General features: G+C 43.6%; 1 protein-coding gene across 5 annotated transcripts in view; it reads left to right on the top strand.

The window, feature by feature from the left end:
• Nucleotides 1-520: 520 nt before the first annotated feature.
• Nucleotides 521-22,190, top strand: part of BNIP1 (BCL2 interacting protein 1) — a 55,254-nt gene continuing 33,584 nt past the window's right edge. For 3 of the 5 annotated variants that reach the window (XR_013378097.1, XR_013378096.1, XM_077895513.1), the window contains exons 1-5: nucleotides 521-679; nucleotides 2,648-2,740; nucleotides 6,100-6,191; nucleotides 8,975-9,076; nucleotides 9,856-9,974. Coding sequence is in view for 3 of the 5 variants with exons in the window: in XM_077895513.1 (XP_077751639.1) it covers nucleotides 596-679; nucleotides 2,648-2,740; nucleotides 6,100-6,191; nucleotides 8,975-9,076; nucleotides 9,856-9,974 (490 nt within the window). In the remaining 2 variants the exon portion in view is untranslated. Of the gene's footprint in view, nucleotides 680-2,647; nucleotides 2,741-6,099; nucleotides 6,192-8,974; nucleotides 9,077-9,855; nucleotides 9,975-10,185; nucleotides 10,286-13,086; nucleotides 16,379-22,190 lie in introns of those variants that run through there. The other 2 variants (XM_077895514.1, XM_077895512.1) reach the window with 2 other exon arrangements.

The following is a 22,190-nucleotide window of genomic DNA, read 5'->3' as shown; positions in this document are numbered from 1 at the left end:
TGGAAGAGGCCTGTCTTGAATTCCACACGTGAAAAGCAGTAATAACATTTACCATCTTTTCATTTGCTCCACAATTATATTCACTGTACAACATATGAAAAATATAAGGAAATTTAAAGAGATATAAAAAATTGTTAATTCCACCTTCCAGAGACATCCCAATTGATACTTTCCTTTTTTTTTTTTTTTCTCTCTCTCTCTCTCTGCAAAAAACATGTAGTCATTAGAATGCCTTTTAGGTAAAAGATGGGGAGAGGCCAATGTTAAAACGCTCTCGATACTCCCTCTCTTCTTCCTTCTTTTCTTTTCTTTTTTTTTAATTTATTTTTATTGGAATTCAATTTGCCAACATCTAGCGTACCACCCAGTGCTCATCCCATCCAGTGCCCCCCAGCAGTGTTGCCCAGTCCCCCCGCCCACCTCCCTTCCACCACCACACCAGAGGCGAGTCCTCCTCCGGCCTCCTCGCCTCGACCCTCGCTCGCCTCAGGCTGGTCCCTAGAGGGCGCTGCCGAAAGCCCCGACGCGGAACGAAGGTGACGCAAAAACGAGTTTAATTTGGGCCCCGCCGCGGCCCGTAGCCGGCGTCCTCAACATGGCGGCTCCCCAAGATGTCCACGTCCGTATCTGTAACCAAGAGATCGTCAAGTTCGACCTGGAGGTGAAGGCGCTTATCCAGGTACTAATTCCCGGGACGGCTGCCGGGCCCTGTAGCCCTGAACCCAGGCTCCACCGGCCTCCTGTGAGCTCGGCGGTCTCAAGTCTGGGAGGTCGCTGGTCCCGCCCCACGGCCCGCTACCCCCTGGCGGCCCCCTCTGGTCCCGTCTCCTGGGCCGTTGGCGTTGATCCTCTCTCCGCGCGCTGTTGTCTTGCCCTCCTCTGAACGCTCCCGCGTCCCCTCGTCCCTGGCCAGGCTTCCGGTCTGTGGCCACATGGGTCGCCCCCGCACACTTGTCGACTGGGACGACCTGTCGCCCCGACGGGCCCCGCCTTCTCACGCCTCCCTCCGCCGCGCTCGGTGGCGCCCCGAGGGCCGCGAGCCCCGCCCTCCCCTGGCCGCCGCCCCGGCGGAGGTGCCCCAGGGCACCGAGGGCCCCGTCGTGCAGGAGGCCCCCGGCCACCTAGATAGTAGCTGCGACTTTGTAAATGAGGAAAAAGGCTAAAATGCCAAGGCCTGAATCAGAAGGCAGGTGGTGGCAAGACTGCGACCGGACAGGGAAAGTCGGCCTAGACGAGGGACTTAGGGGGTCTCTGAAACTCGGTTTAACAGATGGGGTACCGGACACTCCTTGCCTTGAGCCACTTAAGGGTAGAAGGCAGCAGAGCAATAACTGCTTGGCCTAGGCAAGAGGAAAGTAGAAATGGTTCCTTGAATTTAGCAAAAAGAAACCAAGAGTTTTAAACTCTTTATTAGTAGTTTTATTTTTTTTAAGGTTTTATTTATTTATTCATGACAGAGAGAGAGAGAGGCAGAGACATAGGCAGAGGGAGAAGCAGGCTCCATGCAGGGAGCCCGACGCGGCACTCGAGCCTGGGTCTCCCTGGGCCCAAGGCAGGCGCTAAATCGCTGAGCCACCCAGGGATCCCCTAAACTTTGGCTTTAGGCAAGTTATTTCCTCCGTTTCCAAAAATGTTGCTAAGCATTAGATGTAGACTCAGATTTTGCAACTAGCTGTGGCAAAAAGCGAAGGAAAGTAGGACTCTCCATGGAGACCAGATGCAGAATAAACCAAAGTAGTGCTTTATCGTGGTACAAGGAAGTGTGATTTAATGAGTAAGCCAGAAAACAGATGAGAAAACTTGATGCAAACTGTTAAACTTCTTCAACTACACTTATTCATACACATTGCAAAACTTCTGGGCTGACTTTAAGAAAATAAATTTAGGATTCATATAAAAAGATTGCCTTTTCACATAATCTAAATTGCTTAAGCCCTTCTGTACTCTCTGATATTGGGGTTCTCATGATATACCTAGATATACTGTGCTCTTACTGTGTTCCAGCTCCTTTGCAACATACTTTGCATACGTACCTGGTCTATGTGGTAGGTAATGTGATGAGAAAAGTGAGGCACAGAGAACCAGAGTGACTTTTTGTTATCCAGCCAATAAATTGCTGCAGCTGGAGTTTGCACCTACATATTTTGGCTCTAGAGCCTGCTCTAAAATCTGACCCCAGTAATTTTGAATGTCCAGAAACAAATTCTAAATCTACCCTTGAACAGGTCTGTAAACACTGTGATTTGTAATAGATGATTGAAGTAAACCTTGCCATATGATGCCAGGAATTGAGCATCCTGATTTTCAAGTTGTATCACTTTTGGATGTCCATTCTTGTTGGACATATGATCTGCTTTAAGCCTTTTATACTGACTAGGTGGCATTTTGTTAAACTTTAGGAACTAATAGGACACTTGTGTTTCTTTTTATGCTATTATAGTACCTGCTCAAAATTAAAGAGGTTATGAGAGAAATGTAAACGATAATGTTTTTGCTCGTGTTGCAGAGGTAAACAGCAAAGATCAGGATGAATTACAGACAGTAGGCCAGCCTAGTGGTGGTTCAAGCCAACTCCCCCTGTACAGGTGGTTTCATTTCATGTCATTTGCCTCAAGAAAGGCCCCTTCACCTCTTCACTGTCTCCTAGGATATTCGAGATTGTTCAGGACCATTAAGTGCACTTACTGAACTAAATACTAAAGTGAAAGAGAAGTTTCAGCAGTTGCGGCACAGAATACAGGTGAGTAGCTGTAGAACTGAGATGGGGAGAATGGGTGACAATGAGGAGGCTCTATCCTGGGAGTAACCTCTGCTTGAGAGCTAGCTGTCCAGGTTCTTTAGTAAATGTTTTGACAGTGAGGGTAACTGTACTAACATGCTCTCAAGATAAAAGTGAGGAACTTTTGAATGTATCACCAGTGTCTCCTGAGTTTTTTTTTTCATGTTATACTTTGCCTAGTCTCTTCCTACCTGTTTCTGAGGTCTCTAGTCACTTCATATGCACATATAAACACTCCTGAATCCAACTATGGTATAGGTGCTATCTCAAAAACCACTGGAGTGAGAAGTACCCATTTGTATAGCCTGTTTCTGCTGCTGTGCCCTAGTGAGAATGAGATGGGTGCATGGATCTGCCCATCACTGGGTGGGTCCTGGGGCACCCCATCTCAACTGCTTATGATACTAGGATTTAAAGACCAGATGCCAACCAACAGCCCTTTTTGTTGCTTAACAGAAGATGGTCTGTTTCAAAGCTGGAAGAAAAACTGGCCATTTGGACCCCCTGAGAAGTAGTATGTCTGGGTCCCATGTGTTGCCTTTCTAAGGGATTTTCAAGGGCAATTGTGAAAATAAGCAGTTCTTGTCATAAAAGTTCACTTTAGAATTTTAGCAATATCACTGAACCTAGCTGATCTTTTTGCCTCCATCTCTAGCACTGATTTAATCATTTAATTTTTTTGAAAGGCTGCTACTTTTATATATTACGTATTTATCATATCTATGTGTGTAAATATGGGCGCACAGTGAAAAGTCTCATGTACCAGTCTTATTCTGTTTCCCTCCTCCACACAAGTAACCACCTTTGTTACTTGTTACTTACGTATCTTTCTGTGGTATATGTACTCAGATAATAGAAAAAATAAATATATTTTCCTATTTCCAATTTCTCATCTAAAAGGTAGCACACAAAACACCACTTTTTAAAACTTAATATCTGTTGGAAATGCTTCCATATCAGTATTTCTTTTTAAGATTTTATTTATTTATTCATGAGAGACACAGGGAGAAAGGTAGAGACACAGGCAGAGAGAGAAGCAGGCTCCATGCAGGGAGCCCGATGTGGGACTTGATCCCGGGACTCCAGGATCAGGCCCTGGGCTGAAGGTGGTGCTAAACTGCTGAGCCACCTGGGCTGCTCCCATTTCAGTATTAGAGAGTTTCCTCATTCTTTTTTTATAGCCATAATTTTTTTTTTAGCCAGTTCTGTGTCAAAGGGCATTTTATTTGGATTGCTTCTCTGCTTTTTGATTTGTTTTTTTTTTTTTTTTTTTTGCTTTGCTTTTTGAAGCTAATGTATTCCCTAAAAGGTCTTTCTTCAACTCACATGACTTCAACTCTCCAACCACACCCACCACCTTAAGTATTTCCATGTTCTTTTTGTTTAAGTATCTAGGTGCTGACTCGGTGTTTATTTCCTTCACTAATTGAAATTACTCCACTGATACATTTACATATTAGGTCCCTCTCTCCCATCATCACCTCCTTGAGCACCAGAATATCCCTGACACCAATTAAGGACCTAAAAACACATGATTAGTGAATGAATAACCCCATCCCAGTTTTAATCTGCATTTCCTTAACATTTATACCAGGAAATGTATACAAGATTTCTTTTTGATGTTTTTAGCTCTTTACGTGAATGACTTCTTTGTGTATTTGCAACGAGATTGTGTAGTACTCAGAGACTTGGCCTCATATCCTTAGTATATAATCTCTGCATTGTAAATGTTGGGCATTGACTATGTATAAATACCTGTGTAAATGTCTTTGCGTATGTGGTGCTCCAACTGGAATTTGAGAACTATTTTACCCCTTTCTTTTCTTCTGGAACTATCTGGGTCTCTATGACAGAATTTCTAGGCAACCTTTTATGAGGAAACTATATACCTTTCTTCTTTCTTTCCTTCCTCCCTCCCTTCTAACCATACATCCATTCTTCTGTTCAATGGTTTGGTGCCTAATAATGTTCTAGGCACAAAGAATATGTATAGTGAACATTAGGTGTAAAATCCTACTTTCCTGGAGTTCACAATCTGGCAAGGAATCTAGATTTTAAATGAATACTTAAGCAAGTAATAAACTGACTACATTTGCAAAATTTTTCCTTCATGTTTTTTTCTCTCTGCCTCAGAATATCTGGGGCCATTAATTGGAAGTCATCTCTGAGCTGCTGAAATGGTGGATACAGACACATGTTCCTGACCAGCATGTGCAAATTAATATATAAATGAGTATATAAATAAATTAGTATGTAAGTGAACTAATACATTGTTTTAGCATCAGCAGCTTGATTGAAACTGGAAATTGTTTTAATCTGCAAACAAAAAATACGACTTGATTCTTGAGGTATAATGACATCTTTAATTAGAGTCAATCTGATACTTGCATCATCTGAAGTTCTCAGGGGTCTCACACTGCTGAGCTTATGTCCATTGCCTGGTGTTTGGTTATTTGGGGCTGTGAGCACTCCTCTTTAGCAGACCTTATGTATGGGATTTTTGTGCAACCTGGACTGAAAGCAAGTCTCTTCAGAGGTTTTTGGATTTGCTTTTGCCATATCTCGTGGGATTATGAGTGAATTATAACTCCAGACCAGTTTGAGGGTAGCTCCATGGATATACATTACATTCTCAGGAAATATTTTGTTTTTTTTTTTTGTTTTTTTTTTTTTCAGGAAATATTTTGTATCCCACTAGCCAACAAAAAAGGACAAGCTTCCATTCTGTCTGTGCTGGCTGACAGGCATGTACATGACAGGCATGGACACTGAAGGTGTATCCCTTTGTGGCTTCCAGCCTCAGATAGCTCAACACTTTATATGCCACCCGTATATGGGCTTTCAAACCTTCCAACTGTTTGCTACCAGTCAATAATGAAATAGGTACAGAGATTGAGAGTGAGCATTGAGACATGTGTAGCAGTTTGATATTTCCATGATGTCTCAAAGTAGAACCAGGGGCTCCTATTTAGTAATTTTTATTCCCTTTTCATTCCAGGTGGACCCCCTAGATGACAGGAGTGAATCTCCCATTGCAGAGCAGTTGAGCATCAGTCACAGGCTGACTGCTCTGGCTCTCAGTTCACTTCTCACTTTGGGGCCCTGGAGATTATCCTTACTTTCTTACACATCAGCTATATACTTATGGATGTTTGTTATATTTACCTGACATTCCTGAGTGTTCTCTGTTAGGAGGGTTTTCAAGTGCTATTGTATAACCTGCCTAGAAAGAGGAGTAGTTTGGTTTTTATATTGGCTTTTTTTTTTTTTTTTTTTTTGCTTTTAAAATCATTTTAATATAGATCTCTTTTCCCCCAAAGGAGCTTGAGCAGTCAGCTAAAGAGCAAGACAAAGAGTCAGAGAAGCAAGTTTTGCTTCAGGAAGTGGAGAATCACAAAAAGCAGATGCTCAGGTAGGTGGGGCCTGCGCTGGGTCACCTGCTCCCTGGGCGGCTTATATAAAGGTTTGCCTAACAAACCTGGCTTAATGATTTAATTGTGTCATTTCTACACAAACTGAATGTCCTCTCTAGATCAGTAGTTCTCAAAGCAGGGACAAGCAGGGGTTGTTGGTAGGTCAAATTGTATATAGTTTACAAAAGCGTATTTACCATTATACTATATTTTATATTTTTAGGACAAAACCAAAAAATGATTGCTTTTGTAATACAACATCTTTTTCTGTAAGGAAATTGCTACCAGAAAAAGTTCCTACTTAAGATGGACCAAAATTTAGAAAGCTTTGAGTGGGACTTTATCTTAAAAAATGAAACAAAAAATGTAAATAAGATTATGCTATGTTAAACAAAGCGGTGGTTATCATTGTAGCAGTGGGCTAACCTTTGGTTATATAATTGAAGTATGCACTGTTTCTGGATATTGGGGGGGGCTTTTCCAACAAAATTATCTGATGGCATGAAACAGCACCTGTCCCTTCACATGTGACTTGTATCATAATCATAAAGAGTGTTGTTGTGACAAAAATATTTAAGGCTCAAAAAAAAAAAAAATTTAACGGCTCCATCAACTTTCCCCATCGTCTGGTAGCCAGGTCATTCTCTTTTGAAGCCCCTGTTAGTCATCATCCTCCTAGGTGTTGCTCTTTCTCCTTATTAATTTGCTCTAACTCTGTTGGATCTGTATGTCTCTCGTTTTGCCTTCAATGTGAGTAATTCTCCAGCATCATCCTTGGCAGGCAGCTACTGTGTTTATGACCCCCAGCCCTTAGGAGGAGACTGACAAACATGTGGGCATGGTAGAGGCTAGTATAAGTAGGGAGGGATGTGTGCATGGTCACCAGTGTTAAAGTGCTTGGCTCAGTCGGAGTACTTTGTGTCATGATGGCGTTTGCTTCCCTCAGCCACCAAGGATACTCACATTACAAACACTGAGTAAAGAGGACCCCTTGTATAAAGTAGAGTAAGTTACACCAGATAAAATGGGCTTAGTTAGCATGGCTAGGAGTTGAGAATGGCCATTCATGATGTAGGGTTACAGGGGAGAGAGAAAGCAGTAGAGGAATACTTTGGCAGTTGTGTGTGAAAACAGTAGTTGCGCCTGCCTGGATTCTCGTGCTTATCACACCATTCAGCAAATATTTGTTTGTCTTTCTCCCCAGTAAATGTGAGCCCCTTGAGGGCAGCCACTATGGCTCATTCATCTCTGTGTCACAGGGCCCAGCAGAACTTCCTTGCTAACAATTAAAATATGTAATTGATTCTTTTAAAATATCAGGTGTGAAATGGCATAGCAGATGCTGTTCTGGTGGCAGAGAGCTCGTTTTACATTTTAAGCACAGAGGTACTCTTAGAAAAATACCGTATCAGTTCACGTTTGACTTTGGTAAACATCTCAGGGGTTAGCACAATTGATGTGAACCAGCTGCCTAAGAGTTCTAGTGCTTGAGTTTGATTCTCCTAGGGGCCCAATTAACATTTTTATAGTTCATTGACAAAGGCTGCACTGCTAACCCCAGGGAGCTGTTCATCAAATTTGAGTTGTCTCTCATGAGGGAGATCAGGTAAAGAATGTAAATAAATCACATGAAACTGCTAATACAGTGTGTTTATCTCGCTCATGATTGGTCTGAGTATGTAAAGAACAGCAAATCTTAAAGAAATATGGAGCAAAACCAAAGTGTTAAGTTACTATATTGTACACCTGAAAGTAATATTACACTCACTGTATGTTAACTAACTGGAATTTGTTTTTTGTTTTTTTTTTTAGATTTTAATTTATTTATTCATGAGAGAGACAGAGAGAGAGAGAGAGGCAGAGACATAGGCAGAGGGAGAAGCAGGCTCCACGCAGGAGCCTGATGTGGGACTCGGTCCCAGCACTCCAGGATCACGCCCTGATCCAAAGGCAGATGCTTTAACCGCTGAGCCACTCAGGAGTCCCACTAACTGGAATTTAAATGAAAACTTAGGGGCACCTGGATGGCTCAGTAGGCTGAACATCCAACCCTTGATTTTGGCTCAGGTCATGCATGAGCTCAGGGTCCCGAGATCCAGCCCTGTGTTAGGCTCTGTGCTGAGCATGGAGCCTGCTTGAGATTTTTTCTCTCTCTCCCTGTGCCCCTCCCTGTGCTCTTGCTCTCTCTCTCCTAAATAAATAAATAAATAAATAAATAAATAAATAAATAAATAAATTTTTTTAAATAAAAACTTAAATATTGAGGAAAACTGCCTTCCTATGATTTTTCTACTTCTCATAATATCTATTGATTGGCTAATGGGCCAGAGACTGTTGTTCTAGGTATTAGTGATCCAAAAATGAGTGAGACATGGTCCTCAAGAAATGGAACCAACTAGTACGTACACAAGGTAGAACATGGTAAAATGGTAAAATGTTAGTGGTAACTGGACAGAACAGGGCCTCGAGTGCCCAAGGTGAGTTTGAAGTCTGAAGCCCTTGCCTGGCTGTAAGCACAGAAGTAAGTACTGTGGCCAGACTGCTCCCTCTGGCTGCCCTGGAGGGAAAGGGACAGCTACAGGCGGCTGGGCAGGGTGAGACCAGAGGTGTAGCCTAAGCTGGAGCAATTGCCAGGGCAACCAAGAGGAGGAAATGGTGGGAGGCAGAGATGGATGACTCTGTAGGCCACTCTGGGAAGCCTTTCCCATCACTCCCTTGCCAGAAGGAAGAACTTCTGTTCTTTGATCTGACAGAAACTCATGCAAGACCCTTCTGATTCCAGCAATCAGACCTCATGGAGGAAGGCTAATCTCACTTGCAAAATTGCTATCGACAATCTAGAGAAAGCAGAACTTCTCCAGGGAGGAGACCTCTTAAGGCAAAGGTATCTGTCTTTTTGTCTTTCTGGGCCCTAATGATAGAACAGATAGCAATTGGCAAGGTGCAAAACCTGTGTAGGGAAGCCCTTCTTGTTTTCAGTGTAAAACTGGTACTTAATTTTATTATATAGGTAATATTTTTTAAAGTATGAAAGAAATACTGGCTTATTTGTAATAAATTGGTAAAATAAAGGTGTCGATGACAAAATGAACTATACTGTGATTGTGTTGTACACATTTTGATATATATTGTGTCCTCCCACCATTTTTTTTTTTTACAGAGTCCTACCGTATATAAAACTTAGCGCCCTGCTCTTCTTCACATAGTATTATAGCACAAAGACTTGCTTGTTTTAGAAAACTCTTTAAACAAAGGTTCAAGAGTACTTAGTATTCCCTTGTATTGGCTGATCCCCCGTTTGTGTGTGTTTGCATTTCTAGTTTGTCAGTATTGTAAATAATACACAAGGGCACACCTTAGGACATAAGGCCTTGTCCACATTTTGGGTATTTCCTTTGTAGAGATTCCCAGGGATGACATTATTGGGCCAAAGGCATGAATGTTTCTAAGGCTCCTAATACTATTTCCAGATTGCCAGTTTGCATTTCTACTAGCAGTCTTTAGGAGTGTGGTGTCAGCATACCCTTGCTGGCATTGACTGTGATTGTTGATACTTAAATATATGCTATTTTGATAGATTAAAAAAATGGGATCGCATTTGAAGACGGGCGTTGTCTTATAGCCAGCTTTTGTTGACATGCCTATCCCACTCTGGACTTTTAGGAAAACCACCAAAGAGAGCCTGGCCCAGACATCCAGTGCCATCACGGAGAGCCTCATGGGGATCAGCAGAATGATGTCCCAGCAGGTCCAGCAGAGCGAGGAAGCCATGCAGACGCTAGGTAAAGCCAGATCAGGAGTTAGAAACTTCTCCCAGAGACTTCAGTTCCAGAGTCCTTGTCCTGGCACCTGCCACCATGCTCTCCCACCTTTGTCCCCATCCCCACCCTCATCCCCAAGCTTACTGACTTGTGTGGCTTCTCACTTCTTCAACACTGTGGTATTGCCCGGGGTGGGATATGTTGCTCTTACTTCTCTTTTTGGTTTTTATAGTTGTACTACAAGATCTGCACACCCCTGTCAAAATGTTTCCCCAGCAGAAGCATTCCCAAGGTCTCATGTGAAAAGCCGAGATCCCCAGGCCTTCTGGAGAGTAGGTGCTAGCAGGACTCGGGGAAGGGCCTGGGCATCTGTTTTTTTTCCTCTGGAGTTCTGTGGACCCATGTGGCCAGGCAGGTTGGGGAATCATTGCTTGGGAAGATGTTTTAGTGTATCGGCTGCTGGCTAGTCTGCAAGGGCCTCAGCTTATAATTAATACTCCCCAGTGTTATTTTTGCTGTAAGCTCCTTTTAAAAGATGCAATCAGAGGCCACAAAAGAAGGTGCTTGAGCATCTGGTTCTCTCCAGCAGCTTTCCCGTGGTGTCTCCCTTGTGATACAGAAGAGAATTGGCCCTTTTCAGGGTCCTCTGCATAAGAAAACAGAAGAGAGTGTTTACTCTCTGAAATAGTTTTGGAAAATTTATAAAGGGACAAAAGTGTCATGGTACGCAGATTGCACGAACCCACCACCCAACTTCAGCAGTTGTCAGTTCATGGCCAGTCTTGTTTCAGCTCCACCCATCCTGTGCCCCCATCTGGATTTCTTTGAAACAAATCACAGACATCATCTATAAATATTTCAATATGTCTCTTTAAAAGATAAGAGACTCTTGAAACAAAAACAAACATAGCCAAACCACGATACCATTATCACCCCTAAAAAGAATCTGTAATTTTGAGCCACTTTTTTTTTTCAGTGCACTATTCAAACAGGCGGAAGCAAAAGGAGAACAGGCAGCTTGTCCCTAAGGCCAGCCCCTGTGTGTGAAACTTAACTGGGCATTTAGGCTCAAAACCAGCCAGTCACCTCCTCTACATACGTGCTGGGGGCAGAACTCAAGCCTTGGGATAGGCCTTGGAGAATGTGCAAAATAGGAGGCCACCTAGCCTTTGAGTTGAGGACTTTTCTGCTTTGATGCTGGTGACAGGATACCTCCCCCCCCACATATACATATATATCAGAAATAGATGATACAATTAAGTGGTGAGAAGGGTGCACAGATGCTGATGGCTTCTGGGGTGTTGAGGGCTGTTCTTGAGGCCCATTTTGTAGGAGAGAAAGCTGTTAAAGAAGAATGCAGTTGTTAACCCTTTCCTTACAGCTCTCAAATTCAGCTTGATTTAAAAGCCTACTAGGACTACAGTTTTTTTTTTTTTTTAAAGCATATTAGGGATATGATATCTGGAATTTGCTGGAATTGGGTGGACTAGTATGGGGACAGGAGTGCCAGGGAATTGGTGGTTCTTGGGTGTGGGTGTTGGGCACAAGGCATTTCACAATACTATTCTGTCTACTTTGGTGATGCTTTAAAATTCGCTATAATAGGAAGTTTAAAAAGAAAGACCTATTATATCTTTTTGAACAGGTTCTTAGGTTTTTGGAATGGCAGTAGGCATGGAGAAAGGGCCGAGAAAGATTTTTGTTATCTGAGTGTTTATTTTTCCCCCTCATCTGTCTTTATATTATAGATGCTCTGTTTCCTCTGATAATTTCTTTTTACTTACTTACTGACTTTCAATTTTGTGAAAAGGTAATATATATTATATGGTTAAGGAAAAAACCTCCAGGCCTGCATTTTCCAGTAGAAATAAAATGCGAGCTACATACTTAACTTTAAATTTTCTAGTAGGCCCATTAAAAAAGGTAAAAAGAAACCTATGAATTTATTTAATCTATTACATACAATATATTACCTTTTCAGTATGCAATTAATATTAAAGACTATTGAGATATTTTGCCTTCGTTTTTTCATACTAAGTCTTTGAAATCATGTGTGTATTTTACACTTACAGACACCTCAGTTTGGTTTAGCCATATATTCTTGCTCAAGTGCCACGTGTGTTTAGGGGCTGTACAGCCCTGGACAGTACAAGAGAGAAATAAAAAGATAGCTCTCTCTTCAGACCTCCCCTTAACCCCTGGCCATCAGGTCTATTCCCCAGGGGCAATCACTATTATCAGTTTCTTTTATGTCCTTTTGGGATCCTCCACAGATGTATAGCACAAAGCAAATTAAATATCGTTTATCCCCCTCTTTCTTACATAAATGGAATTTTCAATATGGGTTTTCACACCTCACTTTTCCACTTTTCCACTTAACAGCACGTTTTATTCTGTGGATGTTCTGATATTAGGCTTTGTGGGAGAATCTCGCCAGGTAGACCTATTTATTACCCAAGTGTCAGGCTCAGATACTCATACTCAGAAGTAAATTTGACTCCTTAAAGCACATGTACCTCCCCTTAGATTTCATACAGTGGCCAGAGCATAGATGTGATATCTTTAAAACTGCAACAGTATCCCAGGACTGAAGCACTGATATGTGTGAGGGCTTGTGGCAGGGCCCAGCCCAACTTGTTATGATCCCACGTAGAGCAGATCTGGCTCTCAGGTGTCCTGGCAGTGTATACCTCAGGTGGAAAATCTTGGTAACTCCTAGCTTCTGCCTTCAAAAAAACCTCATAGTGCCTGACAATAATCACCCAGGTTCATTTTGGGGCTGGTGGTTCTTCTCACCTGCCTACTTTAGAAAACTGAGATTGATTGTCAGGAAAGGAACTCTGTTCTTTTTTCCCTAGTGATGTTCATGTTGGAGAATGTGTAGTAGTGGCCCTATGACATTGTATATAAACCATATCACTCTGAGCTGGATGGGATGTAGGGAGATGCTTTCCTTATAATATGCTTGTTCTTTGCTCCTCTGGATTATCTCTTTTTACATCTTTGCTTATGGCTGAGGGGAACTTGCTACAAATTGCAGTGTTTTTTGCTGGTAACCCAGGCAGCAGAGCAAAGTCTTTGGATTTGGTGCTCTACAGTCTCTGAGTCAGGCTCCCTCCCTCTTTTGTTCCAGCCAATTCTTCCCGGACTATCCTGGATGCAAATGAAGAGTTTAAGTCCATGTCAGGGACCATCCAGTTGGGACGGAAGCTTATCACAAAATATAATCGCCGAGAGCTGACGGACAAGCTTCTCATTTTCCTTGCCCTGGCCCTTTTCCTTGCTACGGTCCTCTATATTGTAAAAAAGCGGCTCTTTCCATTTTTGTAAGATCTGAATTTACCAGCTTTGGCCCTTTATACTCCAGAGTCAGGATCTGTCCATGCTCCTGAGCTCTCCCCCAGGCTGCCAAACTAGTGTACACCTCTGTGGCCTGCTCCAGTTGCTCGGCAGGTTGATTGCAGACGCAGCCCTCCAGCTTTCTCCAGGCAGCTGGTTGGCCTGTAAAGGGCGAATAGAACAAGAGGAGGGAGGCCTGTCATTGGGACACCTACAGGACACAGGGACTCCAGAAGCCATCATAGTGCATATGGCTGTCACAAGGGGCACACAGAGGCCAGCCTTCAGGATTTAATCCCTCTCTACTTCTGCTGTAGCCTTAATGCTAGATCTGGTGGAAGAAGAAAGTGGGGAGACGGTTAAGGAAAACTCATGTCCATTCCTTGAATAAACTTGACTATATTTAATAGAATGAAATGCATGTGGATTTATAAGGTATCCTCCTGGGAATTTGTGTCCTGTTTTTGATGTCCAGATATCTAGGACATGAACTCAGATCATTTATTTGTTCATTCAACAAAGGATTATTAAGCAACAGCCACATGCAATGTATTATAGACACTGCTGACTGTTACAAATACTTGGTAAAGCAGCTGTGGTTCCGCCCTCAGGGAACAAGAAGAACAAGATCTCATAGGCTCTAAAAAAGCAAATTACAAAAAACCCCCACTGGAGGTGGCTGACACCACATCTGAGAAAGCTCAGGAAGACATCCTTCTCATTCTATGTACAGTGATGGGCCTGGCCTGGGGATGTGCCATGTCTTGGGGACTGGCCCGTGTCTTTCTCTTTAGGTCCAGAGCTAAATATAACCATGAGAGTGAGGCTAGTGATAAGCTGAGGCCTGTCTGGGCCTGAGTTCTGTTGAGGCCTGCGGGATACTAGGGCTCAGGCTGGGAGATGTTAGTGTCTCCTTGTGCTATAGGCCTGGCTGGTCTCACACATGAAATCCCAGCCTCCCCACTATTTATAGCCCCAAAGGCCCTGGGAGGTATAATGTGGAGGCAGAGGGGAAAGCAGAAAGAACATGGAATTTGAACCTTGATTTTGAGTCTTGGCTCTACTACTAAGGGACCATGTGACCATGGGCAACTTCCTTTTGTCACTAAGCCTCAGTTTCCCCACTAGTAAAGTGGGGATGATAGTCCATATAGATATTTGTAGAGTCAACATGAGAATCAAACAAGAATGTAAAGGAAAAAGTACGGCTTCTGTGTGACTGAACAGTGGGCTTCCCAAATGGGGTCACCTCCAGGACTCTGGGCCCTGAGGTTCCCTGCAGCAAACAGGCTTCAGTGAAAGCTGGCCGGGCCATCAGTTCTGTTTAGATCTGTTTGAACAGAGGGTGTCCACAGTTAAGACTTTAGTTATGAAGTGCCAGATCGCCATGGGACCAAGTTTGTAAGATATTGGCTGCATACCTCAGACTGACTGGTTTCATGAGTAGAATATAAGTTAAAGTGTGTGTGTGTGTGTGTGTGTGTGCACGCGCGCACACATACACACTTCTATATATATGTATATATATCATCCTTAAACAATTTCTGGCCTCAGAAGGCAATGTAAAATGTGCATGCATGTGTCTTATTTATAGTCAAATTAAAGCTGAGAATAAAGCACAGATGGGAAATTCCCACTCAGATTCCAGCTGTAAGTGCAGCAGATGGATGTTATCAATTTAGGATTTTCTTGTCTTAACATTTTTCTTTACTACTTCCCACTAATTGTCAACATCCTCCTTACAATATGGGAATGTGTGGGCTTTGTACTCCTTAAAACATCTCCCTTGACTATTCTTTAACTTGCTTCCTTCTGCAAATAGGTTGAATTTGAAATGTCATCAATAGCGTTGTATCTTGCAACCCCAATCTGCCACCAGGATTCAGTCATCCCCTAGTGGGCTGACTGGGCAGAAAGCAGCCATCTCCATGTTCAACCGTGAGGGGTCAGTGTTCACACTTGCTCTATGGTCTTGCTATGTTTAGGACTCTGTTAGTCTGTATGGAATGCTCTTAAGGATTTTTTTTTTCCCAGTTACCAGACTTAAACAAACATAACAAATGTACAAAGCTTACCTATATAGTCTCTGTAAGATGTTTCATAAATGATTTTAATTTTCACTGTTAACAGTAAGGCAAACTTGTATTCTACATTTTGCTTAGATGACAGTCAAGGAGTTAAAAGTATAAAGCAGCTGTCAAGACATCATTCATTCAAGTATTCACTGAGCACCTACTTTGTACCAGGCACTGTATTGGGTACAGTCCGTGGAAAAAAAAAAAAAACAAAAACGATTCTCTGTCATCCTGGAACTTACAATATGTGGGGGGAGGTGGGCAGATGATAAACAATTAACGTACTAAATAAGCCATTCATTCTCTTAGAACATAAGTGTTTTAGGGAAAAGTGAAACTGGCTAATAGAGACCCAGAATGTTGGTGTGGGGATAGGTTTGCTATATTAAATAGGATAGTCAGAGTTGGCTTCATTGAGGAGGTAAGGTCTGAGCAAAGTCTTGTTGGGGAGAAAGATACTTTAGCCATGTGGACTTCTGAGGGAGGAGGGTTCCATGCAGGGGCCAGCTAGAGCTAGTACAAAGGCCTATAGTGGGAGCATCTGTGATACTGTGATTTAGAGTCAGAAATATATATTTCTTGTCCCCGGTCCTGGCACAGAGCTCCTAAGACCTTTGGACTTTCCTGCAATGAGAGTGATAAAGGTTTTTTTTTTTTGTTACATTCCTGAGGCAACTTTTGGAAAGCACCAAGATTGGGGCTGGTTGCCAGTGGATCTCAGAGGAGGGGAGAGGGGCTGGAGATTGAGTTCAGTCACCAATGGCTGGTGATTGAATCAGTCATGCCTGTGTAATGAAGCCTCCCAAAAACCTCCCAAAACCCTAAATCTTCCAGGTTGGAGAGCATGTGGAGATTGAGGGAGGGTGGCACACTTGGAGAGAGCAGGGAAGTTCTGCGTCCTTTCCTCATACCTTGCCCTGACATCTCTTCCATCTGGCTGTTCCTGAGTTATATCCTTTTTTTTTTTTTTCTGAGTTATATCCTTTTGTAATAAACTGATAATATAGTAAATACAGTGTTTCCTTCATTTCTGTGAACCTCTCTAGTGAATTAATTAAACCCAGGGAATAGGTGCTCATGGGACCTCCCCCATCTGTGGCCTGTTGGTCAGAAGCACCCGTGACAACCTAGACTTGTAAGGGTAGCTGAAGTGTGGGGGGGGCCACAGTTTTGTGGGACTGAGCTCTTAACCTGTGGGATCTGATGACCAGGTAGACGGTGTCAGAATTGCTAGAATTGCTTGTTGATGTCGGGAATAAACCCATACATCAGAAATGTATGCATGCACTTGAGCATGACAGATGGGGGAATAGCAAGGAAGCTAGTGTGCTAGAGCAGAGTGTGAGGAGTAGTAGAGAAGTAGCCTGGGAGATCAGACAAAATTACAAAAAGTCTTGTAGGTCATTGGAATGATTGAGCTTGTTCTTTGAGGGACATGGGAGCTATTGGAGCAGAGGAGTGACTTGATATGACCTGTGTTGATAACAAAGTGAATGAGACAAGTGCAGAGCAGGGTGGCCAGTTGGGAGGACAGTGGCAGAGGTTGCGGATGATAGTGGCTTATACCTGGCTGAGCTGTAGAGACGATGAGAAGTAGTCATATTCTAGATATATTTTGAAGCTAGAACCAATAGGGATAAGGTTTCTTGAAGGAATAAATATCATTCTTTTTTTAAAAATTTTTATTTATTTATGATAGTCACACAGAGCACACAGAGAGAGAGGCAGAGACACAGGCAGAGGGAGAAGCAGGCTCCATGCACCAGGAGCCCGACGTGGAATTCGATCCCAGGTCTCCAGGATCACGCCCTGGGCCAAAGGCAGGCGTCAAACCGCTGCGCCACCCAGGGTTCCCAATGAATATCATTCTTGAAGGAGTGAGAGTTAAAACTATGAAATTCCTTTTTAAAAAATTTATTTTTGAGTAATTTGTACACCCAGAATGGGGCTTGAACTCACAACCCTGAAATCGAGTCGCACGCTCTACCATCTAGTCAGAGCCATCTAGTCTCACTGGCTCTCCAGTGAGACAGTCTGGTGCTCCAAAACTATGAAATTTTTGGCCTAAGTAACTAAAGGAGGAAGAGATCAAGAGTTGGGTTTTGGACATGTTGAGATGTCTGTTAGACCCCCTGGTCAAGATGCCAGGTATGTATGTGGTTATGTGTGAGTCTGGGGTTTGGAGAGCAGTCAGGGCTAGAAGTGCAAATTTGGAAGAGGGCACATAGATGGGATTTAAAGCCATGAAGTTGGATGAGATCACCCAGAGATCTGAGTATAGATAAAGAAGAAATAATGACAAAAAAGAGGAACCTGCAAATGAGACTGAGGAGGAATGCCCAGAGACAAGAGGAGGCACTCTTACTGGTCAGACTTCTTAGGGAGTCTGTTCTTTTAATCCCCCAAACAGGAGACTTTTTGATCTACAAGAATCTGTGTTTTTCATTGTTGTCTTCATCGTCATCATCACTGTCATCATCACAAAAAACATCTACTATTTGTCAAGTTCCCACTGTGTGTTAGATAACTGAGGACTACACAGACATGTAGTCCCCTGCCTCCCTTGCCTTTAAGGACAGCACAGAATGAAAATTGTGCCTGTGCACTGACTGCCATAGGGGACCTGTGGAGGGAAGGAGCACCTGGGACAGGACATGGAAGAGTGTGCCTTCCCCCTTGAACCACAGCTCTGTCTTCTTTTTACTGCTCAACTTCTGTGACATGGTCTGTTTCCTCACCTCCCACTTCCCGGTACACTGCACCCTGATTTCTGCTACAGTCACTCTCCCATCAAAACAAGCACCACTGGGGGCCTCATTTACCTCCAGGCTGCTCATCTGAAGGCTGTTTGCCCCTCTACCCCTACCCCTACCCCATCCTTAGCAGTTGTTGACCATGGTGGGCATTGATTCCTTCCAGAAACCTGCTTCTGTAAAACCATACTCTTAGTTTTCCTCTTATTCTCTGGCAAGTCTTGCTCACTCTTCTTTTTTAATCTTCAGCCTTAAGTGCTGGCTTATTAGAGCTTCTTCCCTCTTTTCTTTGTATATATTCTCTCACAGACAAGGTCATCTATATCCCCCACAGTTTAACAATCATCTAGACAATCACTGGCAATAATTCCAAAATTCTGTCTCCATTAAAGACTCTCAGGTGAGCTCCAGATCTCTATCATCTCCACCTTTTATCATCTCCATTCAGGTGTTTCTGTCTCTGAGACTCTTCAGGAGGGACCTCTCCCTCCCAGGTCTGGCTGAACTCTTTCCAGCTTTCCTGTCTTCCCAGACACACCTCTCATTTCCCCTTCCCAGCTCCCTTTTCCCTTCATCAAGCCCATCTGCTTGGATACCTCTTGCCACTAGCTCAGGAGATGAGACTTCATTCAATATGGTTCTGAAGGAAGGCAGATACATTATGCTGGTGAATTTAGGAAGCCAGAAGGTTCTGTTGGAGGCAATTTGGCAGGGTGACCCAATTTGGATATTTTTCTAAGGAAAAACGATAGTTAAAAAAAAAAAAAAAAAAAAAGATAGTAAAATGTAAAGATGTAAAGTAAGCTTGCTTTTCTTCCTTGACTAATGGTGGTCTTCCCTGGGGCCCTGACTGAGGGCTTGCCCAAGCTGTGTTTCTTCCCTAAACAAGAACAGAATAAAAATAGCTGGGGGCTAATCTAAGAGATACCAGCGTGGAGTCTCAGCAGTTGTCAGGAATGAAAGGCTGCAGGCTGGAGTGAGGGAGAGGTGGGGTGTTACCAACCCCCACCACTCCCACCCACCCCAGTCCCCAAGAGTAGAGCCTGAGGGCCTGAAGTATTGGTCAACTTGCATTTTCAATGGGCTACAATACACAGGGCCCCAGATCCGCCCTTCAGTGGCAGAGAGGCCTGGGTTCTAGTTGCAGTGTTCCTGGCCATATATCCCTGAGTGGGGATCACCCCTCTTGTTTTCTCATCTGGAACACAGGGACATTCAACAGCATTGACCTCTTAGGTGTGCTGGGAATTAAAAAACTCACCCAAGAGCTCACAGGTCACCCTGATGACCACTGCCTTCATTCCCAGAAGAACATGGAGTGACCTCATTCCTCTTTCTCTTTGGGGCTTTATTTTGGAGGAAATGGTGGTTAAGTAAAGATGTTGCTGGGATTGGCACGGAATCAGGCCCAAGGATAGAGTAAAGTTTCTCAAATGGCAGAAAGCTGAGTGGGGCAGAACAGGTGGTGACAAATTGGTCATCTTTCCCAAACCATCCAGGGGGAAAAGAAAAAAAGTCAATGGGAAAAATTAGCTCAATATAAAATGTTTTTTGCTATTATTAAATCTTTGCTTCCTGCCCCCCCCCCCCCCCCCCGCTCCCCGCCCCAGGCAGTCTGGCTCACTGGCAAAAAATGCTCCTAGATAAAATGAATCAATAAAGTAGCAAATGGGGCAGCCCGGGTGGGTCTGCGGTTTAGCACCCCCTGATCCTGGAGACCTAGGATTGAGTCCTATGTCAGGCTTCCTGCATGGAGCCTGCTTCTCCCTGTGTCTCTGCCTCTCTCTGTGTGTGTCTCTCATGAATGAATAAAATCTTTAAAAAAAAAAAAATAGCAAATGAGTATGGACTGGAAAATGAGGAAATGGTGAATCAATTTTAATCTGACTGACTGGTATGAAAAACAGGAGGGCTCCTGATAGAAATGTCATAGTTTCTAAGAAAGGAGTTCTTAGTTTGCAAGAGATGGCTCTGCCATTGCATTCTCTGCCATTACCTGAACAGATTTGTGAACCAGTGGATTCAAGGACCAAGGGGCGGTGTGTTGTTAGACTCTGCAAGCTCCCAGCTGCCTTGATGAATGACCTCAATCCACTTCACCCCCAATCCATTCCAGAATTATGCTGCATAGGTGCTTCAGCTGCCCTCTGTGTTGGGCACTAAGGACAGAAGAGTAAGATTCATTCATGAATTCTACCAATAGTTTTATTACAGCTGAGGCAGTTATGACCCAGAAAGGTCCAGAAATACACACAAAGCCACACAGCTAGTAACTAGGGTTCAAACCCAGACCACTAGGCTCAAGAGTCTCTGGATTCTCCCAACAGTAGGAATAAGAGGCCAATAAAGTTCTGGGGGCAGAGGTTCCTCAATGCAGACCCCACCCAGCAACTGTAATGATCTAAAGGGGAGGGTGGAGATGGTGGAGTTGAGGGTGCAGGGTTAGCAGATCCCTGTGTGAGGATGCCTGCTGAGCTTGGTCAGCACTGGGGCTTCAGGAACTACACAGCCACAGGAGCAAAAAGAAGGAATTCACTGTCACCTAGTGGTAAGGTCTTTAGACACAGCTGGATCTAGGTGCTCTAACAGAAATGTCAGGAACTGGTCTCCTTTGATCTCTCCTGTTTCTCTCCACGTACCTTTCTTCTGAGGTGGACTCTGACCAGGTAGCAGGTTTCCCCCTTCCTCCATGGGCAACTTCAGATTTATATCCACTCAGCTTGGAGTCCCTGAAAAGCCTTTCCCCTAAGAGTTCCTGAAGATACCTCAGTGGGTCCCTGCACTAGTCCCTGTGGCCCAGGGAGCCAGGATGTCCTGATTGGTCAGGCCCTGATCACATGCCCAGCATGGGCATTGAGTCAGCCCTGCTTGAACCAACCACAGAGTCGAGGGTGGGAGGGGGTGAACATATAACCAAAGCTAGGCTATGAAGCATCAGTCCTAGGACATTTGCTGGAATTCTGCAGAAAGAAACATTCTCTTTTGCTGGGATTGCCAAACTCCTAGGAAGGATCCCAGAACTACTATCTTCAGAGGAGCCTGTCTAGAAGAGAGCCAAGAGACAGACAGCATCCTCCTGAGATAACTTAAGTCCCAGGATCGAGCTATGCCTAAAATCAACCGTATCTCTGATCTTCCTATTTAGATCATCCCAAAATTAACGTATTTACTTTGGGTTCTGTCACTTGCAACTCAAAAGGTCCTTACTCATAGAGCCCTTATGTATTGGAGGAGAGAGAAATTAAGAGGAAGGGACCTGGCAGGCAAATCCCTGTCCCCAGAAGGCTTCCAGACAGGGGCCCTCCACATCAGTATGGCCTAAAGCATAACAGTTTTTGTCTAGAGCTTTCCCTATAAAGGCCCCTGGCCCCATTGGCCTTGTGGTTTACTTTGACCACCAGTTGTTCAGTTGACTGTGAACTGGTCTTAACCCATTGCTGGGATTAACATTGCCCCCAATGGGATTAACATTGCCCCAAAGTCTGGAATTTGGCCCTTGACGTTAAGCCTGACCCTTGGCTTATCACAGGGAATGAATGTGGGATGCCTGCTTGAATCTGACCACTGACCAAGGATAAAGAAATTGGATGTCAAAAGCTTTCCAGCTCCACTGGTGTTCCCTATTTGGGTTGCAACCTCATTACCTTCTCACAGCTTCCCTACCCTGTCACTGGCCAAGCTGGAAACTCAACGTCCTTCCCATCTCCTTTGTCTTTATTACTTCTGACTTGTCGTGAGGCCCCTACTTCCACATAAATACTTGATAATGGAGAAATTGTGACCATATTCAAAAATCCCATGAGGTTCCTACATTATAATTGCCAAATGAAAGAAAAAGGAGGTTCTTTAAATTTAGTTTTGACCACTGTAAATTTTTTGAGATGACAAAACAAAATTTTCCAAACCATCTTTTTAAAACTACTTGTGTTATAAAAGCAAAACTTCTTGGCAGTGATGACTATTAAGAATTTGAAGCACTCAGGATGCCTGGGGGGCTCAGCGGTTGAGTGCTTACCTTTGGCTCAGGGCATGATCCTGGTGTTCTGGGATCAAGTCCCACTTTGGGCTCC

The sequence above is a fragment of the Canis aureus genome, chromosome 4 (assembly GCF_053574225.1).
Source record: "Canis aureus isolate CA01 chromosome 4, VMU_Caureus_v.1.0, whole genome shotgun sequence".
Classification (NCBI taxonomy): domain Eukaryota; kingdom Metazoa; phylum Chordata; class Mammalia; order Carnivora; family Canidae; genus Canis; species Canis aureus.
Note: the sequence above shows the minus strand (reverse complement) of the source record. Positions and strands in the feature narration are given on the sequence as shown.